This window comes from Cyrtonyx montezumae, unplaced genomic scaffold (genome assembly GCF_038088225.1).
Source record: "Cyrtonyx montezumae isolate F1298 unplaced genomic scaffold, pur_monq_1.0 scaffold_3, whole genome shotgun sequence".
NCBI lineage: Eukaryota > Metazoa > Chordata > Aves > Galliformes > Odontophoridae > Cyrtonyx > Cyrtonyx montezumae.
Window position 1 is genome coordinate 158,858,775 of NW_027072034.1, and position 15,233 is coordinate 158,874,007.

The 15,233-nt window shown below is 43.1% G+C and overlaps 1 protein-coding gene across 1 annotated transcript in view; it reads right to left on the minus strand.

The window, feature by feature from the left end:
* The window catches only part of PLXNA4 (plexin A4), a 451,631-nt gene that overhangs the window by 71,830 nt on the left and 364,568 nt on the right, over positions 1-15,233 (minus strand). Inside the window, exons 11-12 of the mRNA XM_065743801.1 lie at positions 7,086-7,182; positions 4,135-4,325 (exon numbers count right to left, since the gene is read on the minus strand). Coding sequence (XP_065599873.1) covers positions 4,135-4,325; positions 7,086-7,182 — 288 coding nt within the window. The remainder of the gene's footprint in view (positions 1-4,134; positions 4,326-7,085; positions 7,183-15,233) is intronic.

Here is a 15,233-nt window from a genome sequence, read left to right on the forward strand (position 1 = left end):
TCCAGGTAGGAAACTGTGAAAACAAACTTTAGTATAAAGTGAAATTGAGCAAGGTCTTTTCAGCCAGATCAGAGACTGAGAGGGGTACTGCTGCACCAATTCCAAACAGCTAAAGCTGGAATTGACACTCCTGTTGTTTCCCTGCTGCACCCCTGTTTGATATTTGCAGTGATGGGCCCTGATTATTCCTGATGTCTGAATGCCACAACAACTTCAGGCTGCACTGAACAGAAGAGAGGCTCTGATCAGGTCAGGCAACAATCTCAGGTCCAAAAACAGTCAAATTCCACTTGACTCAACAAAATCAGAGCTGTAGCAAGCTTATTCCTACTCTGGAAGTCAACAAGACACTTAAGTCCTAAAAACAAAATAGTGCAACATTCATGTAACTGACAGATGAGATTTATTTGGGTTGGTTGAATGTTTCGTCCTTGAATGACAGACAAGCAGAAAATGGGTAAAAAGTGAGACAGTCCTTATCTTCCAAAAAAAAAAAAAAGGGGGTGGGGGGAGGGGGATGGATGATGTACCTTAAAAAATTAGGATGGGGATGTACCTTAAAAGGGGATGTACCTTAAAAATTTAGAATAAAAATGGAATTTACATTCTAAGAGAAACTAATACCGAGCTCTTAGCTGGGGGCTCAGCGATGAAAACTTAAGACAGCCTTCCAAAAAATAGCAATTCTAAACTATTTTGATTCTGAATCACTAATAAATATCTATTCAAGGAAAGTTTTTTTTTTTTTTATTTTAAATAATCATTTTGCCGACATCGGTTAATCCTCTCCTGATAAAATAAAACACTTTCTATGAATGTCGCTGAAAGGCTCACATTATCACCATACCAAACCAATCTAATATGTACTAAAAGGGAAAAGGGAAAATGAAATCACAATTTCCAGTTTCTATTGTATTTCCTTACATATTAAACTTTTTTTTCTTTTTTCTGTAAGAAGTGCCAGGTCCCTGCGGAATATTTTGCTATCATTTTATGATATTAAACTTGCTGTTAAGTAGTTTTCACTTGTTCTAGCAAGGCAGGTGTCCAGAAAGGTAGGCTTGTGGCTAATTAGGGCTCACTTATCCTTGAAATAACTTGCTAGTATGTGGATGTATCTCATAGAGGGTCAAAAGAGGGATTTTTGCTGGTATAACTACTGTCATTACACAGAACAAAAAGAAGCTGTAGTGGTAAAAAAGAACATCTTGCCAGAAAAGTACTTCATTTTTTAAAACTATAGGAGAATTTGAGACAAAAGTCACAGAAGTGGAAACATTATGATCCTTCTTCTGGCTCTGACTAAACCTGAGAATTAAAAAAACTTCCCATAACTCCAGTAGGAAACTTCCTAGACTGAAGCTAGCACAAAACCTCTGAAAATCCCCCATATAACAATGCAATTTTTAGTTTTTATGGAATCATAGAATAATTTGAGCTGGAAGGGACCTGTAAGGGTCATCTAATCCAACTCCCCTGCAGTGAGCAGGGATACCTACATCTCCATCAGATGCTCAAAGACCCTGCCCTTGGATGTCTCTAGGAACAGGGCATCCACCACCTCTCTGGTCAACTTGTTCCAGAGCCTCACTTGACCCATATCTTAAAAAATCCTTTTCTTTATATCTAATCAAAGTCTTCCTTCTTTTGAAGGCTAACTTCAAAGCCAGCTCAGTTCCTTAAAGCAAGAGGGAGGACTTGGGATTCTCCCAGAAGGTGCTACTGAACTGTCTTGAGAGCAAGAGAGAGGGAGCCTGTTTCTAATGTGGGTGCAAAAATCTGGAGAGAGACCTGTCAGTTTTGCAGAGGGAAACACAAGCAGGGATATGAAAGCTGCCAAGAAACCTCAGCTTTAAGACCCAGAGCTATAACACTGCATCACAATTGACACCCTCCACTTGTACCAACCCAATTGTAGAATCATAGAATGGTTTGGGTTGGAAGGGACCTTTAAGATCGTCTAGTTCCAACCTTCCTACTATAGGCAGGGACACCTCCCACCAGACCAGTTTTCTCAAAGCCCCATCCAGCCTGGCCATGAATGTCACAGCTTGTCACTCCTACAGAAGGTTCTGTGGCTGAACGTATCTGTAAGCCCGTTAATTTCACTTTGTGGTGATATAAATGCTGGAGCCAGGAAATAAATACAGGTTGTGGGAAGCTGTGCTCTGGGTTGCCATGTGTGTATGCCTGTGCAAGTGTGAGGACACATGTTATTTCTCCTCCCTCGCCTGCACAGATATTTCCCTGGCTTCTCTCCAGGATATGCATACTTTTACCAACCTCTCCAGACGTACCATTAGCTGCAATACATATCCAGTCACTTGAGATTACTTCCATGCTAATGGCTCAGAAAAAGACTTTCCAAGAGCTACTTATGATCGTACCAGACAGTCGGAATATTTCATGAGCGAATATTGCAATAATCTGTTTGAGCTTTGGGAGCAGTTGGAGGAAATGCCAGCAGAAATAGAAGTATGTTCCTTCTGGAGCTGTAACGTGGAGTATGAGTGATTTTCACTTCATAAAGAGACTGTAGATGCTGTATTTGAGTCAAAGCGTGGTAAAGAAATGTGGATGGACCTTCAGAAAGGCGTGCTATTGCATGGACAGGTCCTTGTGGTGTGGACTACTTTTTAAATAGATCATCTATCATCTTCCCAATACCAAATTCCATGAATTTGTCTAAAATTTCTGAATCTTTTTTAAGGTTTGAGAAATTGAAAGATTCAGAAAAGGTTCCCCTCAGCTCCCTATAATTTTCAAGGTCTCAGAAGTGAACTTTCAGAAGTAACTCAGAGGCAATGGTTTGGGGCTCATCCGTAACACCCATGCTTTTTGATTCTTAACTGAATACAGTGGAAAAAAAACCAAACTACCTTGGTCTCTAGAAAAGTAGTCCACTTTACATTTCATATTAAACAACAACCAAGGAGGCTGGATATTCCTCAGTGTTTTTCCCTTCTTCTTCCCTGTCTCATTCTTTTCCTTACCATTCTCAGTTGCAAAAAAAGGCCCTATCCACTCTGTAAGTTTACTTGTCTTGATTAAGGTATAATGCTTGAGAAATGCTTAAGTCTGGACACAGTTGATATGGGCACAGTTTCCCATTATTAGGGCTCTCATCTGTCACTGTCTGTCTCTGATCTTGAAAATGCTGCCCATCATTATGGCAAAGGCATCCTAATAGCAAATAAAATCACTGTGTACTGAAGTCCTGATTTTCCCTGACTTCTCTCTCCCTTCCTCTGTTTCCCCTCTTTATTTTCTTGCTATTCTTTTATATTTTCCTCAGCTTTTCCTTTGGCCTGATCAGCATAATAAATAGGAAACATTCCAAAGGACTTTGCAACCTTGTGATGTCCACCCATCATTGTCTTTGTTCTCTTTTTATCACTTTATAAAACTGCTTCACTTAGTCTTGGCTCGAGCCTGCCTCTTCCTTGAGCCTTCAAAAGGGGAAGGCTGATCTTTGTACAGGGCTTTGATCGATCAGTTGGGACACCTTTCACTTTGCAAAGACAACCAGGCAAACCCAAGAACTTTATTCTGCTGTAGTTAGTGGAGTCTTTTTTTTCCCCCAGGCAGTGACCTTGCCTGTGTTCTGATGCAAGGAAGCATGAACTACAACCTTCTCTCTTTCTTTGACCTCCTGTCAGTAAATCTCAAAACACTCCGGGATCGCTCAGCATCTCCTCTCATCCAATCTGGCCAGAGAGGACATCTCAAGAGAGCTGCACTCCTTTGATAACCCTTACATACTCTACTTGAGATGCCCCCAAGTGTCTTTTCTAACCTCCAGCTGCACCTCTAGAAGGCCAGGTCTCCTAAATGTTGCACGTCAGATTAGCTAACCCCACATGGGGAGCTCAGATGCCCCGAGGTCCTCCACTAGCAGACTGTACTGAACAAATCATTCATATCCCTATTGACTATGGTGGGAACACACACCTGAAGCTGTATGCTTCTCTTTGAAGCACACCACAGACCCTCATCCCCACATTCATTTGGCCCTATGCCTGATCATAGCAGTGATCAATCCTAACTTTCCCCTTACCAACCCAAAGACAAATCAAGAAAATAAACTAAGGGAAGGGTACAAGAGAGACTGGGTCTTGAAGATTCATGACTTACATCTGTGATCTTGGGGTTGGTGCATTTGCCTTTGGTGCTGGACAGCTCCAGCCACTGGCTCTCCTGGGCTGGACAGTGTTGCTTCAGCGTGCACTGGTTCTGCCCCTCACACCAGCCACACTCGAAGTCTGGGTCGGCTTTCAGGCACAGGCCACAGCTGTCTCGCATGGCCCCACACTTGTACAGGTGAACTGCAGGGACAGGAAAACAGAGAGGACCTCAGAGATGCAGACAGAATGGGTGAGCAGTGGGATGTCAGGGGCAGCAATGAGGTGAGAGCTGGCATGCTCGTCCCAGAGGCAGGATAAGGCTCATACAGGGGAATAAATAATAAGGGATAAAATGATTACACCCTCAGTGAAATAAATTACGCTTGTCAGACTTCACATCCCATGCAAAGTATTTCACAGAATCACAGAATTTTAGGGGTTGGAAGGGACCCCTAGAGACTGTCTAGTCCAACCTTTCCTCCAAGGCAGGCTCCCTACAGTAAGCTGAACAGGAAAACATCCAGACAAGTCTTGAATATCTCTGCATTTGTAAAACCTGAGAGCAGGAGGAGGGATGCAGCCATCAGTGTAACGATCAGCTGCAAGAGAGAAGTTGGGAAGAACGATACTTGGCCTCAGCCCTTCCCTTGTTCTGAGAATGTCTGAATGACATCCAGCTATGTTACAACAAGTCTCAGCCTAAGCTCTCCTTCTATAAATGGCTTACTACACCTGCTCTACTCACCATCTAAATTTCACATGGGGAATTTCCTGGAATACTCTATCCAGAACCGGGTGTCAACATACCCAGGTTTTCCCCTTAACAGAAAACCTAGGAGAGAACAATAAATTCACAACAGTTCTGTATATGAGGCTGAATCCAGAGTTTTACTATCAGCCTTTCCCTCTTCTTCTGCTCCAAAAATTCAGACTATTTTATACTTTGAAGTACTAAGTTGATCCCCTTCTAATACCAACAGCAAAGATTAGTGCTTAGCTCTGTTTTGGGCTGCTAATAAGTGATTAGAGGCAGTCAAAGCTTTTTTCCAAATAAAGCTTAACATTCTTGCAGTTCTATGAAATAAGATCACGGTATTTATCCTTATTTTACAGTTGAGTAAACTGAGGCCTGAGTTGCACAGGGTGCTAATAGCAAAAGTCTGCTCCCCGAGGCTGAAGATGGCAGAACTGAGGTTTTCAGATTAGTTTATTTCTGTACTTATGTGGGTGTTGGTGGTTTTCTTTGTAAGATATGGGATTTTCCTTTTGTACTTCCATGTTGCTATGCCAGTAAGTGACTATACTCTTGTCTGTGGTTATTATCATGCACAATCCAAAAGCTGAAAGGCTTTAAATCTTCTTGCTGAAAAGCTTCAGCTTTCACTCTGTACCTGCACCCCGCTCTCCCAAAAGTCAGCAAGTATTGACCAATGCAAGAAAACCTTAGAAACTTTTATTTCTCCAGGTTGGTTGCAAGAAAAAATTGTGAAAATTCTGTCAATCACAGCATGCTGCAACGCTCTTAGGGTACAGACCTCTCCTTATTCATTGAACTGTTCTGCTCACAATGTTTGGTTTAATATAGGCCTTCAGTCTACCAGCCCAGCCCACGTGTTGTTGGCTGTAACAGTGGTGGCATCTTGGTTAGTCTTGGAAGCAATGTACCTTCAGAATAACTTCACTTAGAAAGACACTGGGGCTAATCATAGAAGCATACAGTCATTAAGGTTGGAAAAGATCTCTAAGATCATTTATTCCAGCTGTCCACCTACTTTTAATTTTGACCACTAAACCATGTCCTGCCTCTGTCTCTCTCAATTTTCCAGAGAAGAAAATCTGCTCAAAAGCTCTGCTAGGGGACTCTACTTGTTTATAATTACTACATCTGTGCTAGTAAATAAAGCTCTGTATGTCCACAAAAGCATGTGCTGTGCTTTCATGTGATACAGTCAAGTGCATCTGGCTATTATTCCCCTGACACAAAACATAATGGTATAATCCAAGCCCTTCTTTTGACGGGAAGGAGTCACACTATGAGATGAGGAGTTACCTTTATTGCTTTCCACTTTCAACAAGGTGTTGGTGGAAACCTCATCCATCGTTGCTCAGCTCAAGGTTGGGTGTGAAATGGTATGAAAAGAACTTGGGAGTACATGACAGGGAGAGATGGAGTGGGAGCAGCAATGGAAAGTTTCCAAGAAAAGGGAAGGTAAAGTGAGGGAGGGAGAAGCTTCTGAGAGGTGGTGGTGTGAGAAGGAGAGGCTGCAGGTCTGAGCTGTAAATGCAAAGGCTGAGAGCAGAGGGAATCTGGGGGAAAAGTCTGCCATGGACAAGAAGCAAAAGGATATGAACGGACCTCCCGTTGTCCCCTGAGACAATTGTCTCAGGGTTGGACAAGCAATAGCCCTCTGTGTGAGGCACACCAGCTCTGTGCCATGCATGGCAATTAAATAGAGACAGACTCTGGGCAGGAGGCAGATGTCAGTCCTCTGCCCTAAACGTTTTGTTTTGTTCGGTCTCTTCCCACTGACAAATCTGCAGCCTGTCTCCTCCCCCTCTCCCTTCCCCTGTTCATTACAACACTGCCTCTGAGCAGAGAGTGCCCACTCTCCTGGCGTGTTAACTTGAAGAGCATCAATCCAGGAGAAATAAAGAGGGGGAGAAGGCAAAAGAAGTAAGGAAGGAAGACACACACACACACAAAAAAAAGGTGGGAAGAAGCAGGAGGCAAAGGTGAGGCAAAAAGAGGGAAAGACAGGCAAGTGGAAGGAAGAGTGGTATTTCTCAGAGGGAAAAAAATATTCAGAAAGCACACAAAAAAACTGATAATTCGCAGAGTGCAGAGAACAAGTCTGCAGCAGGCAGCGCAGGGAGATGGTGGCAGCTTTGTTAAGTGTAGGGAGGGATGTGGTCCGTTGCTAAGGTTACTGCTTCCAAGGACAAGTTGAAATAATTCTTTACCTTTGTTTTGTGCTGGGTTGTCAATGTTGAAATTCCCGTTCCATACGACCGTCAGCTCTACTGGCAGGCTGTTAATCTCCATTCCTTCGTACGAATACTAGAAGAAAAGGAAAAAATGAACTCAGAGTTACTTCACACCCAAAAGCTGGGTTGGGGGGGCACCACTTGTGAACAAGAGAAATGAAGCTGTCACCTGGCTCCCTACCTTCCATTACCTCCAAGAAAGCCATGGGAAGCTCTCAGAGCAATGAAGCAAGCTGTGTCCATCTCAGTAACATGTGAATCCTAGGTGTTAGGTGAATATTCTCTGATTTAAGCATATCTGCACAAGAGAGGGCTTGGACATGTAACTTTATAGCTGTGGAGAGTAGTTCTGAAGGATATTTTGCCAGCACTTGGATGCACCTCTATGGTGTACATTATGTATTATACATATTTGTATGCTTTGCATATATTTGGATATAGCATCCAAATATACCTCTGCTGTGTACTCTATAGGCACTGAATATATATCCATGCTTATCTACATCAGTGTCATTTTGAAGAGCTCTTGAAAGCTGAGTGAAGCCTCAGAAAGCAGGGAATGGGAGTATCTTAGAAATGTCTTAAAAAGGGGAAAATGGAGGTTCTGTGTAATTATAGACCTGTCAGCCTAACTTGGCTTCCCAGTAAGAAAGTACATCAAATTATTAAACAATCAATTTATAAGCACCTGCAAGATGATAAGGTGATAAAAATCAGCCAGCATAGATTTGTCAAGAACAAATTGTGTCAACCCAATCTAATTTCCTTTTTTGACAGGTTTAATGGCTTTGTGGATAAGAGGAGGCAGCAGATGTGATTTATCTAGATTTTTGTAGAGTATTTGCTACTGTCCTGCAGGAGATTCCCATAAAAATATATAAATATATCAGTGGGGAAACATGATCTAAAAGAAGACACCATAAGGTACATGTTAAAAATGTAATTCAGATAATTCACTGCTGGGCTGGGAGGACTTTTCAAAAGTTTAGCCCTGGATCTGGCATTATTCCATGTTTTTACTATTGATTTAATTGATGGACTGCAGATCATGCTTACAGATTTCATGAATGACTCTGTTCTGGGAGAGAGTGCAAGAACATCCAAAGGCAGGGTTAAGAATTCAAAACAAACTTGACAAATAGTAGAGGCAGGCCAATATCAACAAACTGAAATTCAGTAGAGGGAAGTAGTGAGCATTCTTTGGTATGAGAAATCAATGCAAACAAACACGGAATGGGAGTGACTGGCCAGTGTTGCACTAAAGGCTCTGGGGACTGTTGAAGGTCACTAGCAGATTGTGAATCAACAGTTCCCATGTTGCTGCCAAAAAAACCCAAACAAATCTCAATTGGGAATGCACAAGACAGAGTTTTCTATACACACAAGCCCCAGGAGACATTTTTCCCTATCCAGAACCTGAAAAGCTTCAGCTGGTGTAGGGGGTATTTGGTGTAGGGGGTATCCAGTTTCCAGAAAATACGTATTAAGAAAGGCACAGAAATCTTCTGAGAGGGTGAGACAGACTTAAACAAATACATGTCAGACACAGTCAAGGTACGTGGGTCTGGTCTTAATGAAGAAAATGGAAGCTTGTCTCTGGAGGCCACTTCCAGCTCCCCACTTGGTGATTTCTCTGACACAGTATTTAGAGCACTTTTTTTCAGCCAGGTTTTGCTTTATCCTAACGTGGTTCATATAGGGTTCACTCAGTTGCCCATCAAATCCCACTTCCTGCCTCCATCAACAGAATCACAATTGTTGGGTTGGAAGGGACCTCTAGAGATCACCTAGTCCAACTCCCAGCGGCTTCCATCTAACACTTGACCAAAAAGCAAAAAGCATCCTAAATGGGAAAGGATGTAGTGCAGCAACAGTTGTTTAAAGGACAGAATGGGAACAAGTCAAGAAGGAAAGAGATGTGTCATGCTATACCAACTATAGAATATATGAGGATTTATTCTCCTGAGATCTGGAATCTCCTACTGCACTGGGAGCAGGACAAGCTCCCACCCAAAAAGAGATGCTTTTGCCTCTCTGTGACTAAACATAACACTTCTGCCCATAGAGGTGGTGGATACCCCACCTTTGGAGACACTAAGGGCCAGGATGGATTCGGTTCAGAGCAACCTGATTGAGCTGTAGGTGACCCTGTTCCCTACAGTGGAGCTGGACTAGATGACTGTTAAGTGTCCCTACCAACTCAAACAATTCTATGATTCTATGAAATATACTTCAACAAGCTACCTGGTTTCGCTGGATACGTCTTACAGACCAAAGAGTTCACAGTCACTAAAAGGTTCAGCATGGTTTTCCACAGAGATGCAAAAACTCTGAGCCTTTAGAGGTAGGTTTTTCTGTTTCCACTAATTGCCATATAATTGCAGAGTAAATCATATATGGTGATTTCTGTCCATTACAGTAGAGTGAGTGCTACTTGCATGGTAATTTCTCTTTGGACAAAATAAACACAATTAGCAAGTAATCTGCAGAACCCTGTGATTATGATCTAGTTGTAGGGTATTTGTGGGCATAAGCTTTGTGGTTACCATGGAAGTAAAGAGCTGCTGCAGGTTAGCAGAGTCCTGTCTGATAGGGCTGTGCCCGCCAGTCTCATTCACTATTAGCATTTTTATGACACTTCTCAGTGTCACTGACAGGAAGATGCAAGATGATGCAGAGCCACTTGGACTCACAACGGTGACTTTTCACAGCTTTATGGAGCTAGGAGCAAGGAGAGGAAGGCTGAAGTGGGAAGGAAAGTGCCTGAAAAGTAGAGAATAATTAATCTTCTGTCACTCAGGAGCTTTGCTAACACCTGTGCATGGCACTTTGCAAATGTCGACTGGAAATGGGAAGGAGCACATATACAGAATGACTGGTCACCCTTAAGTAACAAGCTGAGTCTGGAGGTGCCTGAAAAAGCACTAATTTCTGCCTCAGCAGATCCTTGTGTGTGTGCATTGGGATTTGTCCGTTAGCAGAGCCTAGGCAGGGCTGCCAAGGGACAGGCAATGGGAGTCCCTCAGAGCCTTTCATCCCACTTAGGATCCCAAAGCCAACAGCAGGAGCCCAGCTGGGACTGTAGATCTTATCTGCCTACAGCACTGGGGACAAACACATATTAGTGTTGTTAGCTCAGCTGAACTGAGCCAGAACTGGAAATGGATGTGAGGGAATACACAAGATCCCAATGGAAGAGATCCAAGGATGAAGCCAGCTGGGGCTTGGAAGGAGGATGCTCATGCTGCCATGCCCAGACAGCTCATGGGCTGCACAGCAGCATAACAGAGCAATTTGCAAAGTACCAGGGAATAGATGCTCTGTCCTGTTCAGACCACAGGAGCTACTAACTTATTGTGGTCTCTGTTCAAAGCCTGTTAAGAGGAGTCTTTGAAAGGGATTTGTTCAGCTGTAACAATAAGATGGAAATACATTTCAGAGGAGAAAGAAGGGCTGATGCATTGATCTCCAAGACTCACAGCAGAGATTCCTGGATACTCCTGCTAGGACCATTCAGACTGTTAGGGCTGGTACACGTGTATTGCCTTGCACAACTTCCTCCAGCACAGGCAAAATTGCTGGAAAGACACAAATCTGACCCCAAAGACTACAAAATCTGGTTTCCCACTATGCATATCAAATGAAAGTAGAAAATTACAGGCAATTGAGAGGACCAAACTGAGAAAGAGATGCTGCCCTTCCAGAAAGAAAGGCTGGCTCTCATCAGGAAATGCCAAAAAGCTGCTAGAAGGAGCTGTTGTAATTCACAGGAACAGCACATTGTGTTTTGAACTCTGCTTTGTCTCTTGAAATCTTTGCTACTATCAGATATTCTTACAACAGGAGCTGAGCCCATCACATCACTTGGCCATTTTGCCACTCTGTTAGCAGCTTAACATTTTGTACACAAGCCACTATAAACACACTGACTGTTTGTCTCCTGGAAGTTCACCATGAAGTTTACTACCCTCAGGCTGAGAATTTAGCTGCAAAAATCACAGCTATCAGTTTTATAACAGCTATGCAAACATTAGCTGACTGCCTAGATAGATGTTTTGCTTTTCAGTAATCTGCAAACTCCTAGCTCCTCTGGGCATCCAGTTAACAAGCACCCTGCATTAAAGCAACTCAGCCTCACAGATCACTGTGGTTTGTGTGAACGCACAGCCATGCAGAGGGAGGTGATCCCTCGGTGCATCATCCTGAGATGCTATATCATAAAATAAAGACTTCTGGTAGATCGTTTAGGGCACATTTAGGACAATACATTGGATGGAGCTCTGGGCAACATGATCTAGTGCCTGATCTAGTGGCTGACAACTCTACCCACAGCAGGGGTGTTGGAACTGGATGACCATTGAGGTCCCTTCCATTCTATGATTCTACAGGTCTATGATCCTGATCCCATGACTCTATGATTCTAATGAATAATCCAAGAGTGATTACATGATGTACCTCCACATATATTGCTACATATCCAACAGTAGGGAAGCGTCTGCAGCAAGCAGCATTTTATTATTGAGTGTTAGTTTGCTTTCCTTAACAGCACAAAGACTGAATTTGTGATTAGATATTGAGCCTGGGGACTGAATTCTGTATCCATCTCTGCCACCAGTTCCTGATGTGACCCTGTGCAAAGCATTTAATCCCTCTTTGCATCAATTTTCCAGACATAAACAGGAAGCATAAACCCTCATGCTCACAGACACCTGATCTCTTTGGACTCTTTGCTTACTAGAGCTGGGATTGAACCTCTATGTTTCTGTATCACCCAGTACAATCGAGCCCACATCTTGACTGGTAAGTCACACATTCTAATTGAGATACGACTCAGCCCTGAGCTCACCTGCCTTTGGCCACTCATAAGTGTGTTTTCCCATGATTTTTGTGAAATGATGATCAATGTGGCTTTTTTTTTTTCCCACCTGTCTTTTTGGTTTTATTTTCTCACTCTCCTTTGTGAGCCATGACACAGAGTCAAACACTTCTGAGATCTTTTACTCGAGTACAACAACATGACAAACATAACATATTGGCTTTTCCCATTCCTAAGATATGCAGCACTTTGAGCTGTACCACCTCAGGTCTCACAGCACACAGATCTGTGAAGGGCTTTGAGGCAAATCATCAGCAGGGATTCCACTGCTAGAAATCAGTCTGTGCTGCTTGCAAGTGCCAAGACCAGACAAGGTACAGTCTCACACAAAGCAAGAACGTATGCTTAGAACACTGAAGCTGGTAATGGCAGTGATCATGGCATGGTCAGGCAGGTCATTTCTCACCAATTTCCCTACTTCTTGCACTGAAATTTGCTGACTGTATTAAACTGATCGTAAGTGCTGGGTCTCCCAGTGCTTCCCACTGGGGAGACTGTTCTCTGACCTAATATATCTAGCAGTTTCAGCCATTTTTGCTGACATTTTTGCTTACTTATTTATAGGCCTCAGTAGCTCTCCTCCTTTTCATTTCCTCCCATCACTCTGTGTCCAGACTGTCGGCAGAGCTATCATAAGTGCAATAAGAAATGGCAGGCAAGGTCTCACTGAGTGATAATTGTGTGCCTTGGGTGGTGTGATAGAGGACAAAGCCCAGAGCTGAGAGGCTCAAACCACTTGACAAGAACAATAATTGTCCTGAAGCGTGCTGTCTGCAGTGACTTATTGCTGTTATCAAATGAAATATCTCTGGGAAAGACAGGGAAAGATACAGAGCTGGTTATTGACTGGGCCAAGCACCTAGGCACTATCAGTGTTGAATATGACATTACCCACAGACCATCAGACAGGCTGGTCCCACTTGGGTATCTTTAAAACACCTCTTAATTGAGCTTGGAGCCACTTAGAAAAGCTCCTGATTAAGATGGAAGGATTTGGTTCTGATCTTTGCTACCCTGGCGTAGGTCCTGAGGGAGTGAGCAGTCAAGAGCAAAAATAAAGGTTTTGTTTTCCTGCTCCCAGCAGGAAAACTCTTAAATTTTGTAGAAGGTACTCTGCAAGAGCTGAATTTGAGCTCATTGTTGCCTACTGTATGATGGGAAAGAGTAGAATTTGAGTCTTATGGAGGAAAACAAGCCAAGAATGATTGCTTAGTCTAGCATGCATCTCCAAAAGAATGATCTGCTGTCATGATAGCATCCCTTCAGGGACACAACATCACAACATATCCTCCCACCCTCTTTTGAACTTTCTCCAAGCCTGCAATGCAGGTGATACGTTCAGTTCTCATCTAGTAACTCTTCTGAGTAAAAAGCTCTGTTGAAGGGGGCTGATTCAATTTGCAAACAAGCTCATACGTCTGCTTCTAAAGCCAGGTGACCCTCAGAGAGGAGGCTCATTGTAGCATAGAGGCTCCACACTGAATGCTAATTTTGGCAGGAAAGGAAATAATCGCATGGAGACATACTCACAGTATTCCTTCCCTATTGTCTGTGTCCTCAGCCACCTGCTCAAACAGAGCTGGGGCTTTACTGTTTCTTTTTCTTTCTTTCTTTCTTTCTTTTTTTTTTTTTTTGCATCTTTGTGAATGTTTCTTTCTTTTGTCTGGCTCTCCCTTCTGCATCTCTTTTTTTCATACTGTCTGGTAAATTCAGAGCAGAAATAAAAGAATGTTTCTCAAGGAGTAAAAAGACACTCAAGTCAGAGAAGTCCAATTACATTTAGAAGAGGAGAGGGGAGGGGAGACGGGGGAGAGAGGGAGGGGAGAGGGGGGAGAGAGGGAGAGGGAGAGGAGGAGGAGGAGGAGGAGAGATGATGCAGGAGAACAAAGAGATGAGTTGATTCCAAAATAAGTTTCTCCTCACTGAGAAGACAGAAGCCCACCTGAGCCATCACCTAACAAGGGACAGGAATGCTACAGTCAATGCTCATCAGAGAGGTCATAGACTGCTTTGGCACTGGTGTGACACTCTGCCCTGCCACGCTGCACAGCTCAGGAGTAGAGTGCTCTGGCAGTAAAACAAATGCAAAATCAACACAGTGTTGTCACAGAATTCTGGCATCCCATAAGCAAATACATCCAGGAATTCACTGAATCTGAATTCTCTGATCCTAGGTACTAGCAGCCTCTGGAAGCGTGCAGGTAGTAAGAGAATGGTCACCATTACAGATCAAAATCACGTTAAATTATTGAATAACACAAACCAGGAGGCTGAAAGAGACTCTCTAGGACTGCTGAGGCAGTCAGTCCCTCACTTAACCCAATTGTGCTTAAAATAACCCAGTTTCTGCCAGATAATTCATGAATCTAAAGGGTGGCTGCACTGACTTTTTGGACAGATTTGTAGACTGCTCAGGTCTATATGATATTCCCTTAGCCATAGGTTTTCACTGTTGTGAAATAAAATCATTTTTAAGAAAGTGTAATGCCTTCTCAATTTCTCAACCCCTTCATTTGTGTGAAAACTCAAATCTGGATGCTCACAGACCACTAAACAGTAATGACAATCAGGGAGGAGAGGGAAAAAGGAACAAATATGACAGTGTCACTGGGAACAGGTTTTTTTGCAACAGATCATGAGACGTGTGAACTGCCTGTAATCTTCAACATGCTGCTTAATGCAGCAGAGTATGTTGTGATGGATTTTAACAAACTCTGCCCGCCATGGAGTGGCAGAGCTGCAGTGAAGTGGCTAAAGCCTGTAATTAGCTCTTTGACTAATAAATCATCTCATAATAGCAATGAGAATGACTCAAATGCGTGTCTAGGAGACACAAATCTGGTGGAGAAACCTCTGGAGAAGCAGTGTTAGGAGACCACCATCACACATACAGCTCCTGGCAGCAATGCCAGTGTTTGCACCAAGGACTGGCATTGCTGCAATGACAACACCACTGTGACTCACAGAGGGTCCTGCTGAGGAGATTTAGTGGCTCTGAACTGCAGATGAGGAAGTGAAAGTGTTAAAGGGACTAACCAGAGGTAATGGGATGGATCAGTGGGTGGGGAAGGTTTGGCTCAAACTCTTCTTGGACTCATTGTCTGTTAAACTGTTCATGTGGATTTTAATGGTCTATCACAAATTTCCTAATTTAACAACATTAATTACCAGTGTTGACAATAACATTTGTCCCTTTGGAAACCATCTTGAATACAGACAAGGATGTGCCACTCTCAGGTATGGGCAGT